The 27,680-nt window shown below is 38.7% G+C and overlaps 2 protein-coding genes across 2 annotated transcripts in view; one reads left to right on the forward strand and one right to left on the reverse strand.

The window, feature by feature from the left end:
* On the forward strand, positions 1 to 26,255 carry LOC135087345 (leucine-rich repeat and immunoglobulin-like domain-containing nogo receptor-interacting protein 1). Its single transcript, XM_063982138.1, has 5 exons — positions 1 to 491; positions 23,418 to 23,585; positions 23,675 to 25,240; positions 25,332 to 25,872; positions 25,975 to 26,255. Exons 1-5 carry the CDS (start codon positions 489 to 491, stop codon positions 26,235 to 26,237), a joined length of 2,541 nt encoding a protein of 846 aa, XP_063838208.1. The 5' UTR covers positions 1 to 488; the 3' UTR covers positions 26,238 to 26,255.
* Positions 1 to 27,680, reverse strand: part of LOC135087653 (rab3 GTPase-activating protein catalytic subunit) — a 32,011-nt gene that overhangs the window by 2,240 nt on the left and 2,091 nt on the right. The window lies entirely within an intron of this gene.

Below are 27,680 nucleotides of genomic sequence, written 5' to 3' on the forward strand. Positions count from 1 at the left end.
AGATAGTGTGTCGGCCGCGCGGCGCGACCCAGAAGCGAGATGCGCGCTAAACGCACCAACGCTCCCGGGAACCGTTAGCATATTGAATTAGAAATATGTAACTCTTGCACGGACAGAAGCCGAGCGTCGGGCCACACGTCCACTGCTTTTGAGTCCGCGTCGTGCAATCGGTCGCTGAACCGTTTGTTTACCGGAGCCGGTGCGGAGCAGCAACTAGGTGTAGGTCAGCGATGGTGGGGAGCCAGAGCCGCTGATCAGTGCGCCGCCACCGACTGCCGCGCGCGCGTCCCTCGCGGAGACATGGGCCTGAACCCACCGGCGTGAGCGCAGTACCGGTTCCAAAACAAATCGAAAGTGACCCCTTTCCCACTGTTGTGACTCAATGATGACAATTTATCGGTGATTTACAGTAAAAATCCGTGCTAGTGCTAGAAGAAAGTGGCCAGTTTTAAAGGATTTTCCAGGTGTTTAGCGTGGATTCCTCAATCATGGTGAGTTATTAAAATTTCTGTATTTTTTATACGAATTCTTCTACGATAACTGGTACTGAGCGAAAGAAAATCTCGTCGCGTACATTGACCCACTTATGAAGAATCAACGTGCAGAGACCGGCACGAACGATAATTTCTTCCACAATTGTACGAGACCTACTATTTTCTCTGAAGATTATACATATTTTCGCCATGCTAGTAACATAACAGAACGCAACAATCAGGTTGAAAAAAACAAATAGCTCGGGAATGGCAGACACCTAGTTAAAATCAAACTCGAAGCAAGACACTGGGCTGCACATTAACGAAATTAGTTTTCGTCCGCTGTTGTTGAATGTTGACACACAAACAAACAATAAGTCTGGTAAGTACACAGTTCAAACATGTCTATAGTTGTAGAGTCACACTAAATACACAAAGAACATCATTGTAAGAAAGTTCATTGTGAATTTGTGACATAATCCAAATCCTGATTATAAAAAAGTAAATAATTTTGTTACGATCATGGCTAAATAACATACTTCGATGGGGTTTTAACCACTTAACTCGTCAATAGTCAAGTGAAACCTGCAATAAGCAGCATTTAGTGTCAACACAACAAGGAAAGGCTAGTTAATACTTTGTTCTAGCCATTTTCGCCATGTCATTATCACGTTCATAATATTCCGCGACTTGGTAAACAGCAGACTCACGTGTGGCTATGTCAAACGCGCACTTTCTCCTTGGCCGCGACGTTAAAACGATACTATTTTGGATACAAATTACTTTTACGTTTTCGCAACTTCAATATTGGCCGTCTGTTTATCCGACAGAGTTTCTCGTGTGCCGTCTCGGTAGTGTATTTGTAGAGGCGGCGACGATGGGGCGTTCACCCTGCGGGGTGGCTTCAGGGCTGAATGCTCTATCCAAGCCAGTTCCGGGCCCCAACTATGTCATTACTGTCCTGTTTACTCTCAATTGTACGCTTCTTATTTCCAGATATGTACTAGAAATAACACTAAACTGTACCTAAACTCAAATAAAAAAACCCAAAGTACCATGACTTACACGCAGGTGAATACACTGCTAATACTGCAAATTGCAATACATCATCTATCTATGCAATCCGTCGAAACGCGCAGAAAGTCATTGGTTTTGACGTGCACACGATCGGAATTGGCATTATTGGCGATGAGGTAAGATTTGATTCGTAATATTCATTACATGTCTATTAGTAAAATAAATAATTAATAATTTATAACATCATAAAGAGATGACAAAAAAATTTGCTAGGAAATAATATTTTGGCAAAGAAACGAGATGAACAATTAAAAATATGAAAATAAACATCAGTCATGATAGTTTACAACAACAATCATAAATGCATCCACTCAACGACAATGGACATCAATCACAGCATCATTTATAAAATTATAAGAAAAAAAATTATTTTGGTAGATATCTATAAATCGATACCATTCTTTATTAATAAACATTCGAATTATGTTCTCATAATGACAATTAATTAATTAATAATGATAAGCACAGTCATGGTAGAGTAATTGAAGTAAACAAATAATAAGAATATACAGATGATTTTATTTTGACGAATATATTTTTCCCAAGAACCTATTTCTACGAGAATACGTTAATGATACGAGTATATCTTTTGTGTGATACAAGTTTCATTTAAAATTTCCTTTTTAGTATAGAATACACATCTGGGGCGGAACTAAAAGCCACGCGCAGTCAATTTCCGGGGTCGGCTGCACTTCGTTATGAACGAAGCAATACATTTTCACAGCAACTAATGGAATTGAAATTAAAGTGACAATCGTTTTTTAAAATAAAATTATTAAATGCTAATTATCATTTAATTTTTAATATTTGATTGAGTAAACAGGATGTTATAAACAACATTTTTAGTATTCAAAGTGTTGGTATTGATTTAAACAACAGCGACTAACAACAGTCATTTCGAGAGTGCCTAACTTTGGCTTATCAATTCGGCCTTAAGGCACCGAAACTTGAGTCTGTAATTCAAGTTTGATTGTGTTGCGTCGAGTCAGCAATACGATCGAAGAGATCGAACACGATTGTTAAAGCAAAAATATATTCCGTATGTAGAGTCATTTATTGTAATTGGTAAACGTATTGTATAGTACCTATTATTTTGCCCGTAAGTTTTCTAAAATGCTGGATAGATGATATGCGTTTTATCCACTTTAAAGAAAACACGAGATTTTGTTGGTTAGCTAAGAGATTAATACTGTACAAAAAACTGTTGTATTTATTCGTCTGCGTCTACTAAATGAATTCTCTTGCGATTACTGTTACAGTTTATTACATTGCGATTAATTGTAAACGCATATCGGTATAACATAATATATTCAGTGAGTATTTTAAAACTAGAATAATAGAATTGCATCACTAGTTTGCACTTTATGTAAGTACAAATACATGCAATAGGTACAATAGCATCGTAAAATCGTGATAAATTACTTTTAATATGGGCAAGTGGGCACCTCTCGTAACAACTAAAATTATTAGTTTTCCACGGAACTATACACAACTTGACAAGATTTAGCCTCTGGCATTTATGTCATGTGATAGTGGCGTTACGTTTGCCTACAATTTAATAATCGTCGCCATACGTGATGCTACATAATAATATGCACATACTTCAAACCTGTCAATTTGATGGAACCATGATGTATTATGTAAGCTTACATCTCATCAGACTTTAGTAGGTACTCCAGCTTAGCAATAAAATAAATTAGAGCTTTCTTTAATACAGATTGGTACGAAACTTAGGCCATCAACCAATTGCTTTTTTATTAGGCACTTCAGAGTTAAATTTATAGCTTGCTTCATAAGTCATAACACTTCACGAACTCAACTGCTGAAATATAAATCAATAAATTAATATTCGATGGACTTTTAACGAGACTCAGCACATGGCTCCAAATTCAGATGTCAGTATCAATTGTTAAAGATAAGTTTTATTTAAAATTGCACAAATTATTTTGCAAAATACGTCAAAAATGATGAATTAAAGTTATAAAGTACTTTGATCGACACCGGTTTAATGTTGAAGCACTTCTCAACTTTAAACCGCTTCGTCGACGCGTGAATTTCAATTTACGTCGGTATAGCGAACGTTGTTGTAGTTGCGAGTTTGGGCGGCTTAGGCGGCGTGCTCATGAACTAACAAACATGATACTCCACTGACGAACTGAACCTATTAAACATGAAAGATTTGATTTATTTATAGTAACATTTATGTTACTTAAATGACTAGATAGGCCGTAAAACTACCTGACTTGAGCGTAACTAAAATATGTAGTCATATAAAGAATTTTTATACCCACGTGTAAATAAAGCCTTATTTCAGCTTTCTGAATTCAACAGCCAGTCGCCAGCTGCAGTTGTTGTCAATGTTTTAATTGCACCCATTACAGTTAACATTTCACGTGATATAAGTTGAGTAAAGTTTATTGCACCGTTTATAATTAGATGAGTTTCGTGTAAAATTCAATTTTCGCAAAAAGGTGTGCACATAAAAATATACTTTGTGTCCACAATCAACATTGGCATTATTAGTCTAGTTGTAAATTGTAATAGAACTGAAAATAACAAATACCTAGGTACCTACGCAAGTAATGTACCTACATCAAAACTACAATCAACAAAGATTACTGTAGTAATGTCAACCCATCCATATTATCCAGGGGAGTCGTTTTCGTATGCCATCAGTAAGTAAATCCTCCGTTTGATAGATCGTGGCATTAAGCAAGTACCAACTACCCCCAACCTACTCACACCTCCCTCACTGTATACTATACTACATAATGATTGTATTTATAGAAACAACTGTATAGGAAATGTATTTTTAAAATATTTTGTGTACAAGTACGGAAACAAATCATGTAGGAAATTGATTTCCTATTCTCCTCTTTTTGTATTTTTAATCCCCTTTAAAATTAGTAGTTGTACCTACTTTGAATATTACTGCTGTTTAAAAAAGTACAAGTAATAATAAGTCATGAATTTTCTGACTTTACGTTTTCTACCTGAGACGTTCAATTCAACCATTTGAATTCTGTAACTAACATGAAGTTGCGCGAAAATGAAGTTTCAAAGGTAAGATGCATACGAATTAAGTAAATGTTTGCTATTTCGAATATGAATTCTTCAAATAGCAGGTGCTTGTCTTGTAATAAATAGCACTAAACTAAAGCTCTAGCAAAGAAACAAGCAACAAAAACCGCGAAATTGAATTCTCTGACAGAAACTCGAAAGCTACGTCAACAATCTGCTCCGTAATTCTGCTGTGTGCAGGGCGCTCACAATGGGGTATGGAGTCCAAACATCAGCTGCTCGCCTGTAGTTTCTGCCGGCATTCGCCTGTGAAATTTGCGAGCCAGTAAATTGCGCTTATTCGAGTCCTGCGCCACTCGCGAGCACGGTTTAATTGGCTTTTCGAATCAGAGCTGGCGCTACACCTGTTCTCAGAATTAATTCAAAAACTTCCGTTTCGTTTCTCTGTGCGATATACCCGTTTTATATGTAAATTTCCTCATTCATAAACTAATGTTGCCACCGCGAATCGCGACCGTAATGGTGTTTGGTAGCGGGCTCGTAAATCCAGAATTACTTTCGGCGTAAAAGCTCTATTCATAGGTAATGTGTGAGGCAGCATCTGTCCCCCGAGGCCCCAAGAGAGAACTCATGGGGAGACCCTCGGTTCTACGACTTCAGCGTAAACGCCTATCTTTTGCTATTGTTTTTATACTCGAGATTAATGTTCTCTGATTAGCCGATAAATTTTATAGATCCCATAAAAATAACGTGTCATATAAATAACATATTTTAACCACAAATAGGTTGTGCTTATACACACCCTACCTATACTGTATGAAAGTTTAATCTTTCTAGACTACTGATTTTACCCAATAGCAAGCGGAAGGGCAATGTTTTAAATGAACCGTGTTTAAGTACTAATAGACGTGAAGTAGCAATTTGCATCTGATCACATTACGCAGGTCATAGAACCGCTGAAACAAAGGCGTCTAATTAACTTCGACGAGTCGAAGGCGCGGTCATTTATCACTCCCGGAAAAGTTGCGCTTTTTGTTGCCGATTTTCACCGATGACTCGTGGTGGACAAAAACAGAACTGCGGCGAACTGGAGACAATGAGAGGTAACTGTGTTGCCGATCAGCAGACGCACGCCGCCCGTGGGAGACGCGCGGCATTGTTTACAGTGTTGTGTACGCCACCTCGTTGCGAGGTCAACTCGATCCGACGCACTGCGGCCCACAAATAACATGTAGGTTAATGTCGGAAACTCGCCTTACAAAGCGGTGAAAGACTGCCCAAGCCACAAATTTGCTTAAGAAATTCTCATACGGAAAGTAAAAACTGCTAACCGCTAGCAACTTATTTACACACAATAAACACTGGATTGTATCTACTGGTTTAAGTACTCCCTAGAGGTCGATTACAAATAAGTACGACAGGCACAGTGCGTGACTGGAATACAATCATGTTTAGGTAAAAATGTAGGTGGGTATATGAGGACTCAGTAGATTAATTATTGTTTTTATAACTAGGTAGAGTCTTTAGATGCTTAGAGACCGAGTACTTCAGATTATAAGGATTGCACAATGAAATGCATTCTGTTCTTTATATTATTAATTTAAGTAAGTAGTTATACATTTGAATTATTAAGAATGAATATGTATCATGCTACTGACAAAAACCCTTGCTATTTAAACCCTATACCCCTCGAAGGACTCTGACCACTGAATTGCACCAAGGAGAAGGAAATATGATCATATTTTCATAACTACAATGATAAATTAAAGTCTTTATCGAGGAAATAAATGTGAATTTATTAAACACCAAACAATTACATGTACGGATCGTAGATCAGAGAGTAGAAAGGTGACAGAGTTGTCATAGACAAAATAAAAAATAAAAATACGGTCAAGCGTGAGCCGCATGTAAAAGGCGATAAATTTCAAAAAGGTTTAACACTCCCTCTACATTTAAGCCTTTTACAAAACAAAGATAACAAAAATCTATGTTAGTTACTTATGCATTAGTGTTATGTACCTCCATAATTACAAATTAAAACATTTAACAAACAAGTACATAACCAAATTATATTATTTTACTTTTGGAAAAGAGATTCAAAGGAGAACATACCAAGTTTAAGCCTTAAGAATTGAAACTTATCCTTTGACAATGCTTTTGTAAATATATCTGCAAACTGATTATTATCAATATATGATTTGTAAATATATCTGCAAAGTTAATATTTTTAATTACGCTAATAGCACTTTGGTTGTCTAAGTGAATACATATAGAGCCCTGCGTATAAACATCTAGATCACACATTATTTGTCTCAACCACAGAGCTTCTTTAGTGGCAGCACAAGCCGCCATGAACTCGGCTTCGGTCGTTGAAAGAGCTACCGTTTGTTGCTTTTGACTGGACCATGTCACAGCCGCTCCGTTTTTCAAAAAGACATAACCGGTCACTGAGCGTCTTGTGTCGACGTCATTAGCATAACCGGTGACTTCTGAACACTCTGGTGATCGGCTGTAGAACAAGCCATGCTGTTTCGTATCCTTCAGATACTTTAAGATTTTCTTGACAGCATTCCAGTGACTCTCATTGTAGCAATTAAGAAATCGACTTACCAGACTGACAGCATACATTATGTCTGGTCGACTCACTATAGCCAGATGCATGAGGGAGCCCACCGCTTCTCTGAAGGGTATGTTCTTTTCAGGCTCACCGTCTTCCTTCTGCAACTTCACGTGCGGATCGACTGGTACGCTGTTGGGGTTGGCATTATACATATTAAATCTGTGCAGCAGTTGGTCTACATATTTAGTCTGATGTATAAATATGCCTTTGTCTGATTTCTCAATTTGCATTCCTACATAATTACTTGGTTTATCTAATATTTTCATTTCAAATATGGTCTGCAAATCATTTGTTATTGTTTTCAGTGTATTTTTATCTTTACAGAACAATAATCCATCGTCTACATACAGACAAAGATAACATTTACTATTATTGACTTGAGCAACATATACACATTGATCAGCTGTGCATTGAGTAAAACCAAATTTCTTTAAAACAGAGTCAAATTTCTTATTCCAGCAACGTGGAGACTGTTTAAGACCATACAATGACTTGTTAAGTTTACATACCATCTTTTTATCACAGGACAGACCTTCAGGTGGACTCATGAATATGGTTTCTTCTAGCTCACCATACAGGAAGGCAGTCTTCACATCAAGCTGGATGATTTCAAGATTGTCGTGCGCAGCCACTGACAACAATAAACGGATTGAGTCGTACCTCACGGTAGGAGCAAAAGTTTCTTTGAAATCAATCCCAGGGGTTTGTGAAAATCCTTTTGCACAAAGCCTTGCCTTGAAACGTGGACCAGTTGGTTCATCTTTTAGTCTGAACACCCATTTGCATCCAACAACTTTTGCATTTGGTTCCTTCTCTACCAATGTCCATGTTTCATTTTTCTGGTGTGCATCTAACTCTTCATTTATAGCTTTTATCCAATTTTCTTTTTCTGTTGAACTAATAGCTTCTTTGTATGTTTCAGGAATGTATGCTGTAGAATCGACTGGAGTCTCTTCGTGTCTAGACAGGTAAGTATTTTCCTCTTCATCTTCCAGATTTTGTACCTTTCGTATGTTTCTGTTTCTAGGTCTCAATGTTATATTTCTGGTCTCCGGGGAACTGATACTTCTGAAGTAGTACTCACTTTCTGAAGTAGACCTGTTCTCTGTTACTGTATCATACGAGTTTTCTGAATCTGTATCATCTGTATCACATTCTTCTGTTTCAGGTGTCACTGTTGACAGCTCTACAGGAACAAAGTCTCTTTTTACACTGGATTCTATAAATACAGCATCCCTGATTTTAATTACTCTTCTAGTATTAGGTATTATGAATCTGTAACCTTTTGTGTGTTCACAATATCCGATGAAAATCATCTTGTGTGCCTTTGGATCAAATTTCTTTCGTTTTTCTTTGGGTAAGTGCACCATAGCTTCACAGCCGAAAATCCTCATGTGATTGACTGTTGGCTTCAGACCGGACCACATCTCTTCTGGAGTTTTGAACGATAGGGACTTAGTTGGAGAACGATTTATGACGTAGGCTGCAGTATGTATGGCATCAGCCCAGTACATTTTTGGGAAATTAGCGTTAAGCAGCATACATCTTGCCCTTTCGACAAGTGTCCGGTTCATTCGTTCTGCAGTTCCGTTTTGTTCGGGTGTGTAGGGTGTGGTTGTCTGGTGAATGATGCCAGCACTTTTCAGAAACTCTGAGAAATTCCCATTTACATATTCCAGGCCGTTGTCTGTGCGAAGAGTTTTTATATCTGAGCATCTAACTGGTTCTCAACTTCGTTCTTGAACTCTTTGAACTTTTCAATGGCATCAGACTTGTTTCGGAGAAAGTAAACGTAGATTTTCTTCGAATAGTCATCAAGGAATGTGATGAAGTATTTGGCACCACCAAGTGATTGTGTTTCCATAGGCCCGCAAATATCAGAGTGGACCAGCTCAAGAACCTTTGTAGCTTTGGAGCCCTCATGTTTAAAAGGTAGTCGTGTCTGTTTACCTTCTTTGCAAGTTAAACATGTCACCTTCTCTGGCTTTGCTGAGAGAACTACATCTTCAGTGTTGGATGTCATCTTCTTTAAACTGTAGAAGTTTAAGTGCCCCATCCGTTGATGCCATAAGTAATTATCTTGTTCTTCAACATCTGACATGCATGCATAGCCTTTTGGCGTATTCAGCCGGTACATGTTGTTGATGAGACTTGCTGTGGCAACAATTTGGTTCTTGCTGTTTAAAATAGTACAGCCAGTACTGTTGAATTTCACTTGGCCACCACTTTTGAATATCTGGCTTACGGACAACAAATTGGTTGCCAGATCTGGGACATACAGTACATTGGTAAACAGTACCTTGTTTTCTTGCCCTTTATGATTGTAGACATCTAAGCTCACTTGTCCTGCACATGTTACAGTTAACAACTTATTATCTGCAGCTCTTATATTCTGAACACCGGGAACTGTTTGAGTCAGAAACAAGTTCTTGTGTTTTGTCATGTGAGCGGACGCACCGGAATCCACATACCATGCATCACCATAGTCTCTGGATGATGCCATAAACACAGCAGCATATGAAGACTTCGTAGACTTCTGTGCATTATTTGGTTTGGATTTGCACTCGGGACTCTTGTGTCCATATTTGTTACATGTGTAACATCTAGGTCCCTTAGATTCTTTCTTGTGAAACTTCTTAAAATTTCTGTTCACCGCAAATGCTTCAGTATTACTTTCGGATTGCCTTACATCTTGTAATAACTTTGCTTTTATAGCATCGGAAGTTATCTTCATGCCGGAGCTTTCGATAGCTATGATCATAGGCTGATAAGACTGAGGAAGACCGGAGAGCAGCAGTGTTCCGAGCCACTCATCATCCACCTTGAAGCCTATGTTCCGGAGCTTATGAGCTGTTGATATTATTTTGCTCACGTACTCTTCTACGCTTTGACATGCACTGAGTGAGGTGTTACACAGATCACGCAGTAAGCCGACTCGACGTGTTAGCCCAGAGTCATCGAAGACAGAAGACAGTTTGTCCCACACTTCTTTTGCAGTACTCGCTTCTTGAATGTGCACGTAGTTAATGGGGTCAACCAGAAGAATGATCTTTGTTTTAGCTTTTGTATCACGTTTTCTGTCCACAACTGCCGCTGAGTCAAAATTTTCGATGCAGTCCCATAGCTCTTCATGTTGCAGGTAAGTTTGGACTGCAAACCGCCAGGTTGCATAGTTTTCACGGCCAATTAACTTTTCAATTAATGCCAGTGAATTATTTCCTGCCATTTTCGAGATTTTGCTCAGTTTGAAGACGAAAATTTGAAAAAACAAAAGATACCCGCCGTGTTGTAGATTGTGTTCACATTCACTTTGTAATGTTCGCTTTATGTATTTCCACAAAAGTTTTTACACTGCTTCACTTTTAGGGCTTACTGGGCCCATAACCTGATAAATTAAAGTCTTTATCGAGGAAATAAATGTGAATTTATTAAACACCAAACAATTACATGTACGGATCGTAGATCAGAGAGTAGAAAGGTGACAGAGTTGTCATAGACAAAATAAAAAATAAAAATACGGTCAAGCGTGAGCCGCATGTAAAAGGCGATAAATTTCAAAAAGGTTTAACATACAATAACTTACTATAACTTAGTCACAAGAGTAGAACAACTGGCATATAAAACACAAAGTTTCCTCACTACTCGCATAATTAAAGCCGAATGGCAGCCACTTATAAGTTTTCACTTTCGACGTAATTTAGTGAGAGAAGCTAACTAATAGTGAGGCACGTAAAAACAACAACGTAGGAAACGAAATAACATTGTTAAGAAATATCTATTCTAATACTTTTCTTATTATACAGTAAATGTTATGGAGTAACAAGATTTTCGTTCTGTCACTGGTAAAGATGAAATCAATAATTCAAAGTCAGTCGATGATCTTGTATGGACGTAATTACATGTCTCACGAATGGCGACAGCGATTTTTTTTCTACTGGTCAACAGTAGACCACTTGTGGTAATTATCGTGAACGCTAAAAACAACGAACCGCAATGGACGAGTCTCTTTCAAAATCGAATAAATAATCATATTCAATTGCTTTGAGAAACAATCACAAACAGATACGGTTTAACCAAACAATGCGAGAACAAGCGACTAAAGGGATCCTTTACGGTTTGCAATAGAAATTAGTGCTGGGAACTTGTGATTAGTTTGTGGTTCACTCGGGAGACAAACACAGACAATAGTTTGCGCGGAACAGATAGCTTACCGAGGCTTGCATCGCTCTGTACTTGCACAGCTGAACTTAAACCCACACACAACAGACTGCGAGCTGGCTGTGACAGGCTCAATTAATAAACTAGAGTGCTTAGCAATTCAATAAGCTTTAGTGGCAATACAGGGTGGTTCTTTTTCAACCAGGTTTAGTAACATTGTATGTTTTTATTGTTAATCAAGACAACAAAAAGTTCTACAGGCAATAAGAAATGCGATGACTATAACGTGCGGATGACTTTAATGTCAAACATATTGGATGCGGCATAACACGATAGTGAGAGGGTTTAGAGCTCCCGAGCAGGTGGCAGGCGAGGCGACATTCATCTCAGTCACGTCGCAGCGAAGATAGATTAGCGGCCATCGGGGCATTAAAGAATAGCGCAACACGAGATTGCGCCGCGTCGGTGAACTAAGAAATTCTTATAGCGATCACTCGCACATTTTTTATAGCGCATCTATACTTGCTAGCTCGTCTTATGGGTGCCGTAACGTAGCCGGGTGATTTGTTACGCTCGGAGCAAACTTGATGCTGTGGCGTCAGCTTGGTAACATGATATTTTAGGAAGATGTATGTTGGTAAATGCATCTGCAAATTCTGCAGGCTACGGCCACGGCTATTATTTTCTCTTTCACTACTACCTAGTTCAAAGCTAGTTTTAACCCTGGATGAAAAATTATGACTAATAGTCATTAACAATAAACCTTTGGCTGATATTAATAAAACTTATCGAACGTTATAAATATCATGAAAATATTTTTTTTCTCAAGGTTTCGATCTACCAGCTACACTGCCAACCAACCAGAACCAAGAAACAAACCAGCAATTTAAAATGTAGGGTACTTTAATATAACTTAGAAAAACCACATCAATTTGAAGACTGAGTACTCAACGGCGCGTGATGAGATTAATGTTTTTAGTCGCAAATATCAATCACATTAACCTAACACGCCTTGTAGGCACGATAGATATTATTTATTAATTAATTAATAAAGTAAACGAGATACGGTTAAAGAATCGAAACAAAAGCTTGTTCTACTTGGCAAGTCCGTTAAAAGTCACGGAACGGCGTTCGGCAAAGTAACTCAAAAGGCGCTTTGAATAATCACCTAATTGCACGGTGTAACTGGCACGGCATTTGCATCGACAACGAGCCTGTTTACCATAATCGTGGTCAGGCTGCAGCATGGTCTCGCGCCGCTCGGCATCGCGGCCAGCGCGGGCGCATCGTCTCGCACTCAGCTTTTGCGCGAATCTCCGGAACCATTAACGCATCACCGCATACCGATCGTTTTTTACAACGTTCAATACTAGAAAATGAGTTCACACAAGCTATTTGAAATGAAAAAACGTTGTTCCAAGATTTTCCTCAGATCACAATAACCTTGTTTCAAAAGAAGATTTCTCCGTAAACCTTTTATTATAGAGATCCCATTTTCAAAGTAGCAATTTTCATGTCGCGTTTTATTGAAGCGAAACTAACATTAGGAAGTTACTTAAGTGTAGTGCATATAAAATGACTTGGATCCGGAGAAGCGAACGCCCCGCTTCCCGTCAGAGCGGCGCGGAACGCCCGGGCACCAAACGCGAGCTCTCCAGGATCGCAGCCATTACCCACAGCCGCTCGGCTGTTACATAACTGCATAAATAATGCACTCTGCAGTAAATAGTTATTTCGCTTCCGCAAATGCTGTTTGGAACGGCAGTTAACTCATTTTACAATACATTCCAATGATTACTCATGTACTGAATGACTCTATGTTATGAATTTAAGTGTCATTTATTTACAATTAATTCAATAAATTATTATTTTGCATGTTAGATCAGACACTAGACATCATTTCGCATAATTACAAATTGATTGCAAAAGTAAAAAATATTGCAAGCGAAAGTTTTAAAACGATAAAGTTAAAGAAAAAAACTTGACATAGGCACAGAATAAGTAATAGTACCAAGACATAGGCAATGATGCAAGAGCTTGGATTATAATGTAATTAATCTGAAAGCATGATCAAAGCGCAAAATCGCTTTATATGCGTGCGTTGTGAAGGCTAGGAGGGTCGATTACCCGCCACCTCCCGTGACGCAATCGAAGAGTTCTAATGGGCACTTCTACTCCGCTGGACATCTTAAACTGCCGATATCTATAGTAATTATCTCTTCTGTGAGGCTCTAAAGGACAAGTTAGAGCAATCAGTTAATTCGAACCAAGCTTTTTGCCTGAAAACCAGTATTACCTTATTCACAAAATATCACGATTTTCCCTAATTTTCTTTAATTAGTTATCATTCCCAGGAAACCGACTCCATAGGATAGACTATATTTAAGTGCGATAATTGGTTTGAAAAAACGATTTTCTGAAATTTTGAAACTAAGATAATATGTATTACCGTCTCATAATCAAGTACTCGTATTAGGAAAATAGTAGAGCCTATTTCATATCGCACACCCTGTATACAATCTCATGCTATTATAATTGCACTGACAGTTTATTATTGATAGTTTAATAAATTGTGAAGATTTATGTAGAAACAAAGGATCTTGGACGGATAAATCACAAGTATTTCATGCGGAATCATAATTATTATTCGATTTGACAAATTATCACTTAACTTTGTTACCAATTAATTAGATTTGTTAGTATTTATTACTCATCGGTCACGCAATTGAAATTATTGGTCACTCGAAAAACTATAAAATAATAACGATAGCTATCTTGTTATTATACGCCTTGAAAGTATAACTCGACGTTTTACATCCACCTTTTGAATGGCTGTCAAGTACCTATTTTAATATTTAACAGATATCTAAAACCAACAAAGCCGGATAAAGTCTGTTACGGCAAAACTCGTCAACAAAATTGAAATGAATAAATAAAATTATTAATTGGATTCCATCGCGAGCCGTTCGTTACGGATCCGCGGCGCTCGTTATCTGCCAATACGAGGGGCTGAATTTTCAATTTCACATTGTCATGCCGCGCAAAGCCTCTACCGTACACCACAACAAACATACCTATTTATTATACGAAGTAGGTACTCCATTTTGATTGTTTTTATTTCTAGAATCGAATGTTAATGGATATCAGAGTGGGGACTCCATGAAAGCCAAACCGTGTTTAATTTCATAACTTTTAACAGTCCCACATATCGTTGTTATATTACTTTATAACAAATGAGGGCTATCGCATTTACACTCACCAGTTGGAGTTTCCTAGGAACCCGATTTAATGAAACGGATTTGATAAAATTAATTTTAAATTCACGCAAAAGAAGTCGAATCGCGACGACCGCCAGTCCTACCATCAACCAGTAAGTTGACTTTAAAAGAGCTTTCGGCTAAGATTGCCCTCGCAAAGCCCTGCCGCGAAGGCTACCTACAGGTACCACGACCACGAGTCGGCCGACGCGTGCCACGGGCTAACGGCACCGAGTGTCCAACACCGACTACCGCTCCAACTAATAAATAATTCATCGCAACTAATACCCATTAGATTTCATCGATATTTCCTATTCTCTACTTATTTAAAACTCGCATGATCATATCACATGTATTTAATCATCATAAGTAGACATTTATTCAAAAAATAACCGTTTGCAGTTAAAATTCCACACAATAAAAGCCGCAATGCTTTTCTTTTATTATATTTTATTATTTATTATAAGTATCTTTAAACAAAAGCTTTAATTAATTTGAAATAACTTATAAAAGCACTCTACCAACGCGTCATCATTTCTCAATTAGTTCCGATTCCGTAGACTACAGTTTCGCTTCGTCATTCTTGAACACAATCAAAAACACATTTCGAACAGTAACGAGGAAAAGTTCTAGGGCAATAGTAATAGAAAGAAATGAAATAAGGCATGTAGGGCGACGGTACACGGATACGGACTCAGCCGCCGGGTCAGCGCGGCAGCGGCTCGTCGCCACGTAACGGGCCCCGCGGCATGGACACATGCTCCTTCATCATTACCACCGCTTTCCAACTAATGATCTCCATCGACTGCATCGTAAAGCAAACCGCAAATTGCATTTCACATCTAAAAGAAACTAGACGAAGTTCGTGAATGTGAAACAACAGCACCGTTCAACCAAACTGTGAAAACAGAAAGTCCGTCCAGAAGTTTTAACGCAGAATTTCTAGTTACAAGTTACAACATCGTGTCCTAAAAATTCAAAACAATTAGCGTAAAATTGGTGAAAGTCCAAGTTGTTAAACTTGTAGGCTTCGGTTAGTTTACAAGTATTTACTTACTTACATAGTTTGTCGAGGATCTTTGGAGCTCATTTTGATGATAAAAAGTAGCTTTGTGCTGAATAAGACTACAAACGGATCAATAATGGATCACACATAGGAACAGTGAAGTCACACGATACGTCAGGGTGTATTTGATCACGGGAGGCGAAGCCGTCGCTATGCAAACCGCCAGTCCAACAGGATCCTAAGCAAACACAGTTACTGGGTTATTTTCCCACCGAACTGGTTCGGTATTACAAATCCGTATACACCGTTATTGTTAGCTATATTTGTTGACTCCTATTTTGGTTTAATATTTCGATACTGCGATATGCAAATAAAAATATTAAAAGTCCAATCTGCTACCGAAGCTAAGATTCGAACAATGTAAAACGTCTACGTTTTTTGGTCAATTGCCGTTAAAGAATTCATCTTTATTGTACTCTTTACGAACATTTTATCATACATTTTATCTGCATGGTACACAATTTTAAAGTTATTCAACTCGCCATCAAAGGAAATGTAAACTAAAATGTAGAGAAGGTCTAACCAAACAAGATTTTGGTAAAACTGGGACACACATAGCGCACGGGAATGCGGCGACCGACATATCAAGCCAGTTAGATCACCGCGACCGCACCGGCCAACAAGCTAAACCACTTGCCTCTATGTATAATCTCTCTATTGATATCCGCAACCACCACACATCCAAAACAATACAGAAGAAAGTAAGTGCCACTTCACGGTCGTAAAACTGATGATGATTCTTAACTATCCTACTTTGCAACATAAATGACCCCGTGCGTTTGTGTTAAAGAATAGAAAACACTCGTGCATGACTAGGGAAGGATGAGATCAATACTTATGAATAAAAGCGATCGTGCTAAAGCTTGAGTCACACACTTTCTCCGAGATGTGACAAATTAAGTTCGTGAATATAGTATGAGCAAGCGTTTAATTAAATGACGTCGCACCATATTATGAGGTAGGTAGACAATGTCGGCATTATGGAAAAATCAGTAAATTGTTCATATTTGTATCCGTGAGACGCCCTATAATACTAGTACTCGATGAGAACCGATTCATTCTGAAAAGGTTCTGTAATTTCATAAACTGTAAGATACATTAAAAATATGTCGACCTATACAGAAAGCTTTGAAGTTTTTAGCGTCGGTACAAGGAAAAGTTTTATTCACATTTCACGCTACGAAGTACACAAGTAAGCGGGCGGCCCAATAGATAGAAAGTGGCGGTTACCAGCACCCATAGACATTTAAAATAGAATGGGGCTGATTTACAGTTACCTCCACTTGAAAAACGTGCTACTAAATCTTTTAACAAAGCATACATTTTGGATGAAGTCAAAGTGGATAGCCGTCCAGATTGGATCAATCATCCCTGTTACAAGTTTAGATCCAGCGAAGTTTAGCCGGGAATCCAATTGTGGAGTCTCAAGTTTGCACGTTCTAGAGACGTTCCCGCCAAGGCATGAAACTTTAATGGCCCCGGTATATCATGAAGAGGCTCACAATAAATTTAGAAGAACTGTACAACAGAGGAACGTAAAATTTTCAAAGCGCGCCGCGACGTTATAAATTAAAAAATGTATACCTTTTACGCCTCGATAAGCACTTTAGAGTTGTTCCGTTAAATGGAGTATGAATAATTGTAAACCACAAACGAGGATGTTAAGGAAGTTGAGAATAGCATAACCTACATTTAATTGCCGTCAAACTGTTCAGCAGTTTGGTAGATTAGTATGAAGTAAAATCGATGTAACTTTTATGAGATAATAAATAAATAAAAAAAAAACAGTAAAGCTAATAACCCTCCTCCTGGCGCAGTCTAGTAATAAAACACTTAAAACAATTGATTTACAATTAACCTATATTTTGAACACAGCTATAACTACATAACGAGTTGAGTATGTTTCCTGTTCATGCGTGAACATCTTGACGGATACCATAAATGTTACAGAAAAATAGTGGGCATTGAATTCGCCACTTTTTCATTTTTTACTAACTTAGCACACTTCTCAACGAGTGTGAAAAGTTGCAGCAGCGTCACATAGAGCGTCTCCGCAGAAACGTATACCATACGCTTTCTTAACATACCGCCACTACTTGGAGCAGAAAATCACATGACTTTACTAGTAGGTACACGACCATCATCACTTTCCACTTTGCGATATGACTTAGCTCGGAAATTACAAATAACAACTCAAAACTAGATATTATCATGACTAACAATGCAAGTGTCATTTATTTTGAAAATACATCGCATCGACAAAGACACTTTCTTAGCATTCTCGAATACGATACGAGGAAAAATGATTAACTCATAAATTCGATTTTAAATACACACGTAACAACTTTCGCTGCAAGTTCGAAAGTCTAACTGAGACCAGTTTAATTATGAATGTAAACAATTTTCGAACTGGATCGTGATTATGTGATCAACATAATATAGCACCTAATAAAAGGGGATAAATAAAAGAAGGGATTAAACCCTTCTATAAGATACCCACTACTTATGCGTGATCTTAACTAGTTCTATAATATAATAATGGAGCGTGTAAATCGATGATGATCCATTATCGTGGATGCAAAATCTGACGCTGCATTAATCAAGTGCGCTGGACGGGCAATACTGGTATTCGCGGCCCGCGAGTTTTTGCCTATTATTGGCGCGATCGCTTCCGAACCGATCCTATGATTTATAGCTTAGAGGCCAAGCACTAAACTAGATTTTTTATAGAACCAGTTATTTCCCTGGTAACATGATTGGCTTTTCAAAAATTCCCTAGTAAAATGATGAAAATGAATTCTTTCAGTAAAAGCTCGTAGCTTTATGCAATTTCTTTTCAACAGTAAAAGTAGGAATGAACAAATTCGTCAGTCAATTTAGAATCAACTTAGTTTGACATTTTGTCTTTTCAAAAATTTAGCCATGACCTCGAGCTTCCCAAAGCAATCATGAGCATGACCTCGAGCTTCTAATGCGAAGCCCTAAACAATAAATTGGCTATCTCTTGTTTTGTGACAGCGTGGGTTTACCTACGCCAGCGTTCTTCGTGTACAAGTTATTTCAGTAATTGATTAGAATTCTCTCAAGCCGCTGATTGCATACCAATAGCACGAAACCGGTCGCGCACTGCTGCTCTAAACACTCTTAACTCTCCCTTTAATACAGTATGCGAATATATTAAGAGATTCCGATTTTTTATGAGTTTTCCTCATCTACATAAAGTTTATTATGCATACGGAAGTAGGATTTTAACAGTTAGTACAATTTCCACTAAACTTATCTAGCATAGCAAATTATCTTTCCAACCAGACTGAATGCCAAAGCTTGTGTAAGTTCTTTGGCACCTTTCTAACTAGGGACTGGTTAGTGTCACTTGGCCATTAGTGTGCATCTCCGCAGTTATTCGAATCTCATCTCATTTCATTTGAAATAAAATCCCAGAGGGCATGTTTACGAATTATAATCTGATGTTGGGTTTTTAAAACGCCCATCGTATCGCGTGTCTATTGATTCCCGAATTGTTCGTGCACGTAATTTGCGGACGTGCCCGGAATGGTGGCCGCGGGCGCCATGGGCACGTGCGCGGGCGGCATACCCCATGAATACAGACTAGCCGCAATCCGCGGCGTCGCGCGCTCCACCGGCCAAGCGAGATATTTCAATATGAACGATCGCCCGCCGCTCCAATATCTCACACCTAATCCTCGCTGCAAGTGGTTCAGCAATCCGAGCTAATCCTCGGATGGAGGACTTGCCAAGCATGAGTACGCCTAATTGCATACTAACGATAAGCGCTCTACTGCAGTTTCGGATAACGCTCAAGTTAAGGTAATTTATAATTAGAGTTATGAAGAAAAGCTCATAATAATTTAATTTGCCTCTTGGTCTTGTTTTAACAAAATGCAAAGAGCGTTGTGTTTTGTTTGATTTCATATCAATTCTATCTTATGTAGGTACATTTTTATTTAGAAAAGGCAACAAATCAACGTTACTTTAAAAATCATTGCGTTTAATTTTCTATTTTGTGACTTTCGATAATAAACAGATTCTGTGCTGCTGTGGTTGATTTAAAAACTATTAACTAATCGTTAATCCGTTGACTGTTACATTTAAGTAATTTTAATTCCTTAAAATGGGTAGTTGCATTAAGTGAATATTCATTTTGAGATTACATTACATACTTCAACAGTAAGAGCTGAAGCTCGCTACTATTATGGAAATAACTTTTGTAATATCCGAGTTCCAGTGTTTGCCTTCATGTCAAGGCGTCCACTGTTTGCGAATGCGTCAAGCGAGAGTCGAGCAATTCCAATATTTAAGATTCTGAGTGTATCTGAGCGAAACCTCTTTAGTTTCGTGTATTAAGAAATTTGCAAATTCAATGGAAGATGGTGAGGTGGTAACTAAAGGTAAAACATAATTGAAACTGAATTGCGGTATTTCTAAACCAATTACAACAAAACTCGTTTATAATAAATTAAGTGGACTCACGACTGACATTGTCAGTTAGGCAACTGTTGTTCACTCAACTCTATTATGTTTGGAGAAGCTATCGAGTCGTAACAAACTAACGTTTACTTAGCATTTGATGGCAAAATTTAATTACTTTATGGCACTTTCGCTTACTCATTCGTAACATAAAAAGCGAAACGAATGGATGTAATCATTATTACGTGACAATATTTTTTGTAATATCAGTGACAAGCTCACTAATAATGTCATTTACTTAAACATAAAATTGCAATTAACTTGCCTAACTACTGCTTTTAAAGCTACTTAGTACACTCTACTTTCTGCCGTAGGTAGTAGGTAGAGTTTCTAATAAAGCTTCCGTACAATCATTCATTAAAAATAATTAGCAATAGAATATTAATAGAGTAGAGTGTTTATGCTTTCAGTGACAGAATATACAAACGTATAGATGTGATTAGTGGTAATCTTGTTTATAAAATAAAAATAATATATGTAGGTACTCGCACTTAGCTAATTTTCTTCTTATTGTCGTATACTAAAAATGAATGAATGGAAGTAATCGTATATTACGTTGCCGGTTGCTAAGTAAACGAATAATGATTAAGATTACAAATAATTAATCAACTAAGTATAAATAATATCAATAGAAAAAAAAAACAGAAAATAGTTAATTTAAAAATTAAAAATATTCAACAGACAACAGTTTGCTTCACCCACTTACTATAGATGTATGTAATATGTGATAGATTTTATGGATAAATAGAACGCATGGAACTAAATATTCACCTTTAGTTTCAATAAATCTTAGGTGTACGTGTATGATCACAATTTTCATTAGCGGAAAAAAATTGATTGCCAATTTCGAGGTGGAAGAAACTGCGTTCAGTTTGGTGGAAACGCTGATAGCCCTATACCGTATTATCAACAATTATAAAACGATGTATTACGTCCAATTAAATCATCAATTGCACAAGCGAAGGTGGGCAGTGCGCGCTGAAAAAAGTTCTTCCGCGCGTGCGCAACGTGCGGTAACCGATACTAATCACCGAACACGTACACGGGATACTAATAACCATCACATATTTCATACACTAAAGGCACCTTAAACCTATAAACCTGTCAATATTTCCTTCGCCTGTCTCTCACGCTCTCTTCACTCATTAAAGAAGGCAGCTTTTTATTCGCAAAATAGTTACGCACAAAATAGTATTCAGCCAGTATATCGGTAACTGGTTCTGGTATGCATATCCAAATAAAATAACTTATAGCCATTTAATTATTTCAATCTTGATTGAGTAGGTACTTCTCTATACAGGATGTTAGGTAAATGGGTATATGAGCCGACACTAGTCCATGTTAACATGGTCATATAAATGGTATGGTGAAGTCAGAAATTTGATATCATCATTTTATTTTTTTAAATTTTCATACAAAATAAATTTTATAAAATCCGATTTGTATGAAAATTAAAATAATTAAAATGAAGATATTAATTTTCTGACTTCACCATACCATTTATATGACCATGTTAACATGGGCTAGTGTCGGCTCATATACCCATTTACCTAACACCCTGTATAGTTATAATGACGTATTAACATTTTTTTTATCCACTACAACTTACAAGGAGTCTTGGCCTGTATCTCACCTGATGGTAAGTGATGATCAGGCCGAAGGAGCTTCGCCCGGAATCCTCAACCACGGAGGAACTGGCTATCTTACCTCTAACTGCCGGAACACAACAATGCTGTTAACATTGTTGTCATGGCGACAGACATAGGTAAGATGGTGGTAGCTAGCCAGGCGGACTTAGAACAAGCCCTACCACCAACCAAACCGAACAGAAAAATCTGCCCCCATTGGGAATCGAACCCGAGACCTTTGCGTCTGAAGCAGGTGGTCTTACCACTAGACCACAGAGACGGTTTAAAACACATTGTTACTTAATGTTATTTCTGCATTTAATTCCGAAACGTAAATAATAATACACGCAATATTCTGAATTGTATTCAATTTCATACAACACAATCAATCCACTAGACAAATTATTAAGATCAGTACCGTATGGAAAGTTACAAATATAAAGGTGCTAACTGTACAGTAAAACATGGTGACTACATAAATTCTTCTTCGAAATGGAAACCTGTACTATTATTTAGCACAAATATAATAAGGCTTAAATAATCTGGGGGCAAAGGCCGCGCGAAAGTGAATCAGAATTCAGAGAATCAGAAATGTTGGGCCGCGCGGCTTCGCGCCTCCGCGTTTACCGTTACGACGAGATCGGATGACTGTTAACCGATGCAAATGTGTCAGTGTTACGTTTCTATACTTACTCGTAAACACGAAAGGAAAGATGTAGTGTTGTTATTTAAACTGGTAACTGTTAGTTTTATGATAGAGATATTATCATATCAGCATCATATCTATCCCTTCCTAACTCTATAAAACTTAAGATGTAACAAAAACTACATCTTTTTGGCGCACGAAAGAAAGAGACACTACATGTAATGCATAAAACATTTTCCCCAGTATTTTGAGCTAAAATAACATTATCTGTAAACCACTCTGAAACTCGATGCTACTGTTTACACCATCGATTATTTTTGGACATCGACAAACGTTAGCTATCTGTCGTGCCGTCGCAAATGTTTACTTAATTATTAATGGCATTAATACACGTACATTTTCAGAATCAATGGTTAATGAAATAATTTGTTGGCTTACTTTCTGGTTTTATAACGGGTCAATTTGCAGTTTGGTTTGAAATCGAGGCAGCACGGTTGGGTTGACAGCGGTCGCCTATTACGATGGCGGTTACGGGTGCAGGGAAAGCCTGCGTTTTCCGGGCTACAGCCCATGGCCGACACGCTGCACTTCACCTCGCGCTCCCTGAACGCCTTGATCGTTCTCGTGCTCGTTACATTCTACTCAATTGTCCCCAATGCGAGAAACTTATGAATCGCCGATTAGACTCATAACTCGATTAAGAATATGCCGTCTTGTTTTATCTTCTGTCTATTTAGAAAATCCAAGTCAATCATCCAAGTGCAAGTTTATTACTCACTAGCTGACCCGGCGAACTTCGTACCGCCTTAGCGTAGAGATTTTCTTTATATTTTTTTCCGTAAAAACCTTGTACAGAGTATTAGAAAACTACAAAAAAAAATCTGCCAAATCGGTCAAGCCGTTTTCATGTTATGTCGTGACAACGGAAAACGGGTTTCATTTATATATATATAGATTAAAAATAAAAAATATTTCTATTTCAGGGCTCACGTTCCCGCACCAGACCTCGGGCATGGATTTCAATAGTGCTTCTCCCATTGCTGCTGAAAGGCGTATACGCGCAATGTCCATGGGAAGGCGCCCCTGCGCTTCAAGCGGCGTGTGTTTGCGCACTTAACTTGGCCAGAGAAATATCTGTTCAGTGCGATCAGGTACCAAATACAGTCATTTAAACATTTTATAAAATTACATAAGTACTTATTTCGAAATCCTATAAAAATATAACAATGTTTTGTTGCAGGTGGATTTCGTAGCGCTTTTAGCTGCACTAAACACGAGTGCTCGAGGTACAGCAATAGACCTTCTCTACATAAATAATTCAACAATACCAGTCCTTAAAAACGACATGTTCGCCAATCTCAAAATACATAATCTTCAAATATCGGGCTGTAATATCAAAAGAATAGAAGACGATGCTTTTAGAGGTCAAGGGCCGTATCTAAAGAATTTAAACCTACAAGACAATGAATTGTCCGAAGTGCCAGTGAAAGCTCTTAAAATACTAACAAATCTCTCTTTACTGGACGTGTCGAAAAACTTTCTAACTCACATCGAAAATCATTCATTTATTACTCTACGTAAACTGACAACTTTGAAAATATCAGACAATAATATAACTTTGGCCGATCATGCACTATCAGGTTTGGAGAGCTCGTTGAAAAACCTCAATCTTAAAGGTACCAAGCAAAAGGTTGTTCCTGAATGTATCAGAGGTCTCCGTAGTTTGGCGTTCTTGGATTTGTCACAAAATAGCATCAGAGAACTCCCGGGCCCTGATGGCAGCCGCACCTTTGAAGGATTAGAATCGCTTACTGCACTTAACTTGGAAAGGAATCTAATTGTTAACTTAAAAGAGGATGCCTTCTCGGGCATAAAAACAACTCTAAGTTCATTAAGTCTTCTCAACAACTTATTGCCAGAATTTCCTACATCAGCAATTGGAACTTTGTCTGATTTGCGGGTTTTAGACATTGGATTCAATTTACTTAATAAGCTGCCTGTCGAAGCTTTCCTGAAAAATCCAGCGATAACATTGTTAGCTTTGGATGGAAACCCATTGCCAACTGTGCCAGTGGAAGCCTTCGCCCATCTAAATCAAACACTACGTGGCCTAAGCTTAGGCGGAAGATTTTTGAACTGTGACTGTCGCTTACGTTGGATTATAGAATGGATTCGAAATGGAGAACTGCAAGTTACATCACGTGAACGAAATCCCCAATTTTGTGGCAACCCTCCACATTTTAGAGAACGTGGATTTTACAGTTTTGAGCCTAATGAGTTGGTGTGTGACCATGAAACAACTACTGCGTCGGTAAAACAGACAACGACAAAAAAGGAAAGCACTGACTGGAAGATGACTTCAGCTACTATAATATCTTCGACAACCTCTACCACACGGGACAATATCATAAATGCTACCACATCATCCACTACTACAACGAGCACAGCTTCTGATAGTGGAACTTTCAGTAAGAGTATGCAGACCACTACTACCAGCACAGCGCGCCCGAGCCGCATTCCCTCTGTGAGGCCCGCTGCACCAACCTGGCGTCATGCTCCTAATCAACGCCCTCCACTGGTCATGAATTTTCCTCAACAGAAACCTAAAATAGATGACTCCAATGAAGTCATTGTTAAGAATGCTTATAGACAAGATAACTCTGTCATTATACAGTGGGATTCGGATGTAGCGAATATCCTCGGATTTCGAGTAGTTTATCGACTTTTCGGAGACAAAAGCTTTAAACAAGGTCCACCCTTGGAGGCCAGCGAACGAGAATTTAAAATTAAAAACGTTCCCTCTCAGGTACAACACCTTCATAATTTTGAATTGTATATTACGTCGTGGTCGTGTTTTCTTTGGATAACTAAATATTTTACTTTACTTTACATTCCAGGAATGCATCGTGGTCTGCGTTATCTCCCTGGAGGAGGTACACGTGAGTCCAGAGACAGTGCCGTACTCACAGTGTCGAGAAGTACGCACAGTCTCAGCCGCAGCCTCCAACATGGACAAGATTACGATAGCGGCGAGTGCTGCCATCTGCGGCACTATCGTCGTGGCAGTACTCGTCTTTGCGGCTGCTTCACGTCGCCGATCTCGGACCGTCCACCGGTTACATACTCAGGCATCCGAAAAACTACCTAACCCTTGTTGTGGCGGTCTCACCGGCACACCAAGTCCAAGCGGTCCGCTGTCGTCGCTGGCAACACTTGGCGCCTTTGGAAAGCAACGTGAATGGGATCAAGTGTCAGCTTACAGCTCACGTTCGATCCCGCGAGCGCGTACTTTCACTGAACCGACTCACCCTGATCCTCTACCGGGGCGTCCAGGCCGCGCTCGTTCCCTCGCAGATGGTCAATCGCAGCATAGCTATTCACAATCGGGCCGATACGGAGCTCCTGGATATCCAGGAAGCATGTTAGGATCGAGAACCGGTGAGTGACTAAATTAACGCATACGCGAATATAATTTATGACATTTCCTATCAAACTTTCACGTGGAGCGTGGCGTGTACTGATCATAGTTTCACTTTTTAGATCTTCGACAATCTCGTCAATCTTTAGGAGCGGCATCAGAACGAGCGTCTCGTTTGTCGTTAAGCGGGGCGGCCGGCGGAGCCACCGGGGGCACGGCGGGGTCCCGGCGGCGGCCGCGGTCCCGGTCGCGCCCCGCCAGCCGGTACAGCGTGGGCTCCATCGGGATGGGCTACTGCGACACGTCGGACAACTGGACCGACCACGACATGGACATCTACATGGCCCGAAACCCTACGACGCGGGGCGGGCTGGTGCCGTTATAGCGCGCAGGCGGCGGGACGCGGGGCAGGGCGACGTCGCGCGCGCGCTGCTCGCGGTGGTGGGCCGCCAGGACGCGCTGCACCTCGTCGTGTGCACGTGAGCGCGCGCTCCGCCACGCCCGCCGCGCCCACCCACACAAGCCCGAAACGTGTCACTATAAACAAGTCTCCGGCAGCGAGGCCGAGTAACGTATGTCCAAATACAATATCTTAGATTAAGTGGCTATCTTCCAGAATTCTCGTTACCGCTAAGTTTTGTAATACATTAATAATGATGATCCATCCGACCGATTTCTAGCTGTCTTGGCGACGCTAGTGTGCCCGAAGATGGCTTACGTAGCCGATCTTCGCGGCAAACCCCCTCGCAGATTGAGGGCATCTGAGCACGCCCGCCAATATAGTTATTAATATGTACTCAATGAAGACTGATGAAACGATGCTTCCTCAAGTCTAAAAAATAGTGCTTCATTTGAAATCCTTTCAGGATTTCGCCCTTATATAAAATTAAATTGTACTGAAACTTTCTTAATTTACAACTCATATTCGTAATTGAATGCTAGTCACGATTACATGTTTTCACTCATCACTCTATCATTGCACTTATTTATTTACATTAAAGGTATTTCAAGCTATTAGAGTAAAGCTACATTATTTATCCAACATATTACTGTAAACTGTAATCTATGATTGATTAAAATATTCCTGTGGATAATCAAACATACTTCAATAAATATGTTTACTAGACAAGTAAGGGTAAATGTAAGATAAAAATAAGGCTGTATATATTAGATAAGTTAGATTAAAACCTGTTTATAAATAAAGGAAATCTGTTAAATACAACAACCAAATATGTAAATGCAGCGCAATCCAAATGGTGCTATTTTATGTAATGAATAATGAATGAAATACTTAAAATAGATAAGCAAAAAGGATATACTTGTAAATAATACTTTTATCTATTTATTTACTTACCTATCTACAGTGCCGAAAAATGTTGTCTCATAAAACCAATTTATAATTGATGAATAATGTTATCCATATATTTTCAACTATTTTTCCTGGATTAAACATGTTGAGATGAATTGATTATTTTGTCTTCTTGATCAGAAACTCTTCCTCTACACAGATAATGTCTTACCAGTATGTATGAATATGTATTTTCTAGTTTATTTGAAAATACATACCTTTACTATAACCATAATCATGATGACTGTTGAAATCGAGGTGCAGTAGTAAGTCCTCTCCCCACCCTAGGCTTTAGAATCTATACTCTATACTAATATTATAGATCAGACTATACATTTTTGTTGCAGAATATCATTTAAATATTTGTTGGTATGATGGATGTGGTTGTCTACATGCGATTTTTGCCGCAAAATGGCATTTAGACAACCGCAGAAGATGCCACAGTGTCTCCTTCGATGTGCTACCGCCTGTACCTACGTA

Source organism: Ostrinia nubilalis, chromosome 3 (genome assembly GCF_963855985.1).
Source record: "Ostrinia nubilalis chromosome 3, ilOstNubi1.1, whole genome shotgun sequence".
Classification (NCBI taxonomy): domain Eukaryota; kingdom Metazoa; phylum Arthropoda; class Insecta; order Lepidoptera; family Crambidae; genus Ostrinia; species Ostrinia nubilalis.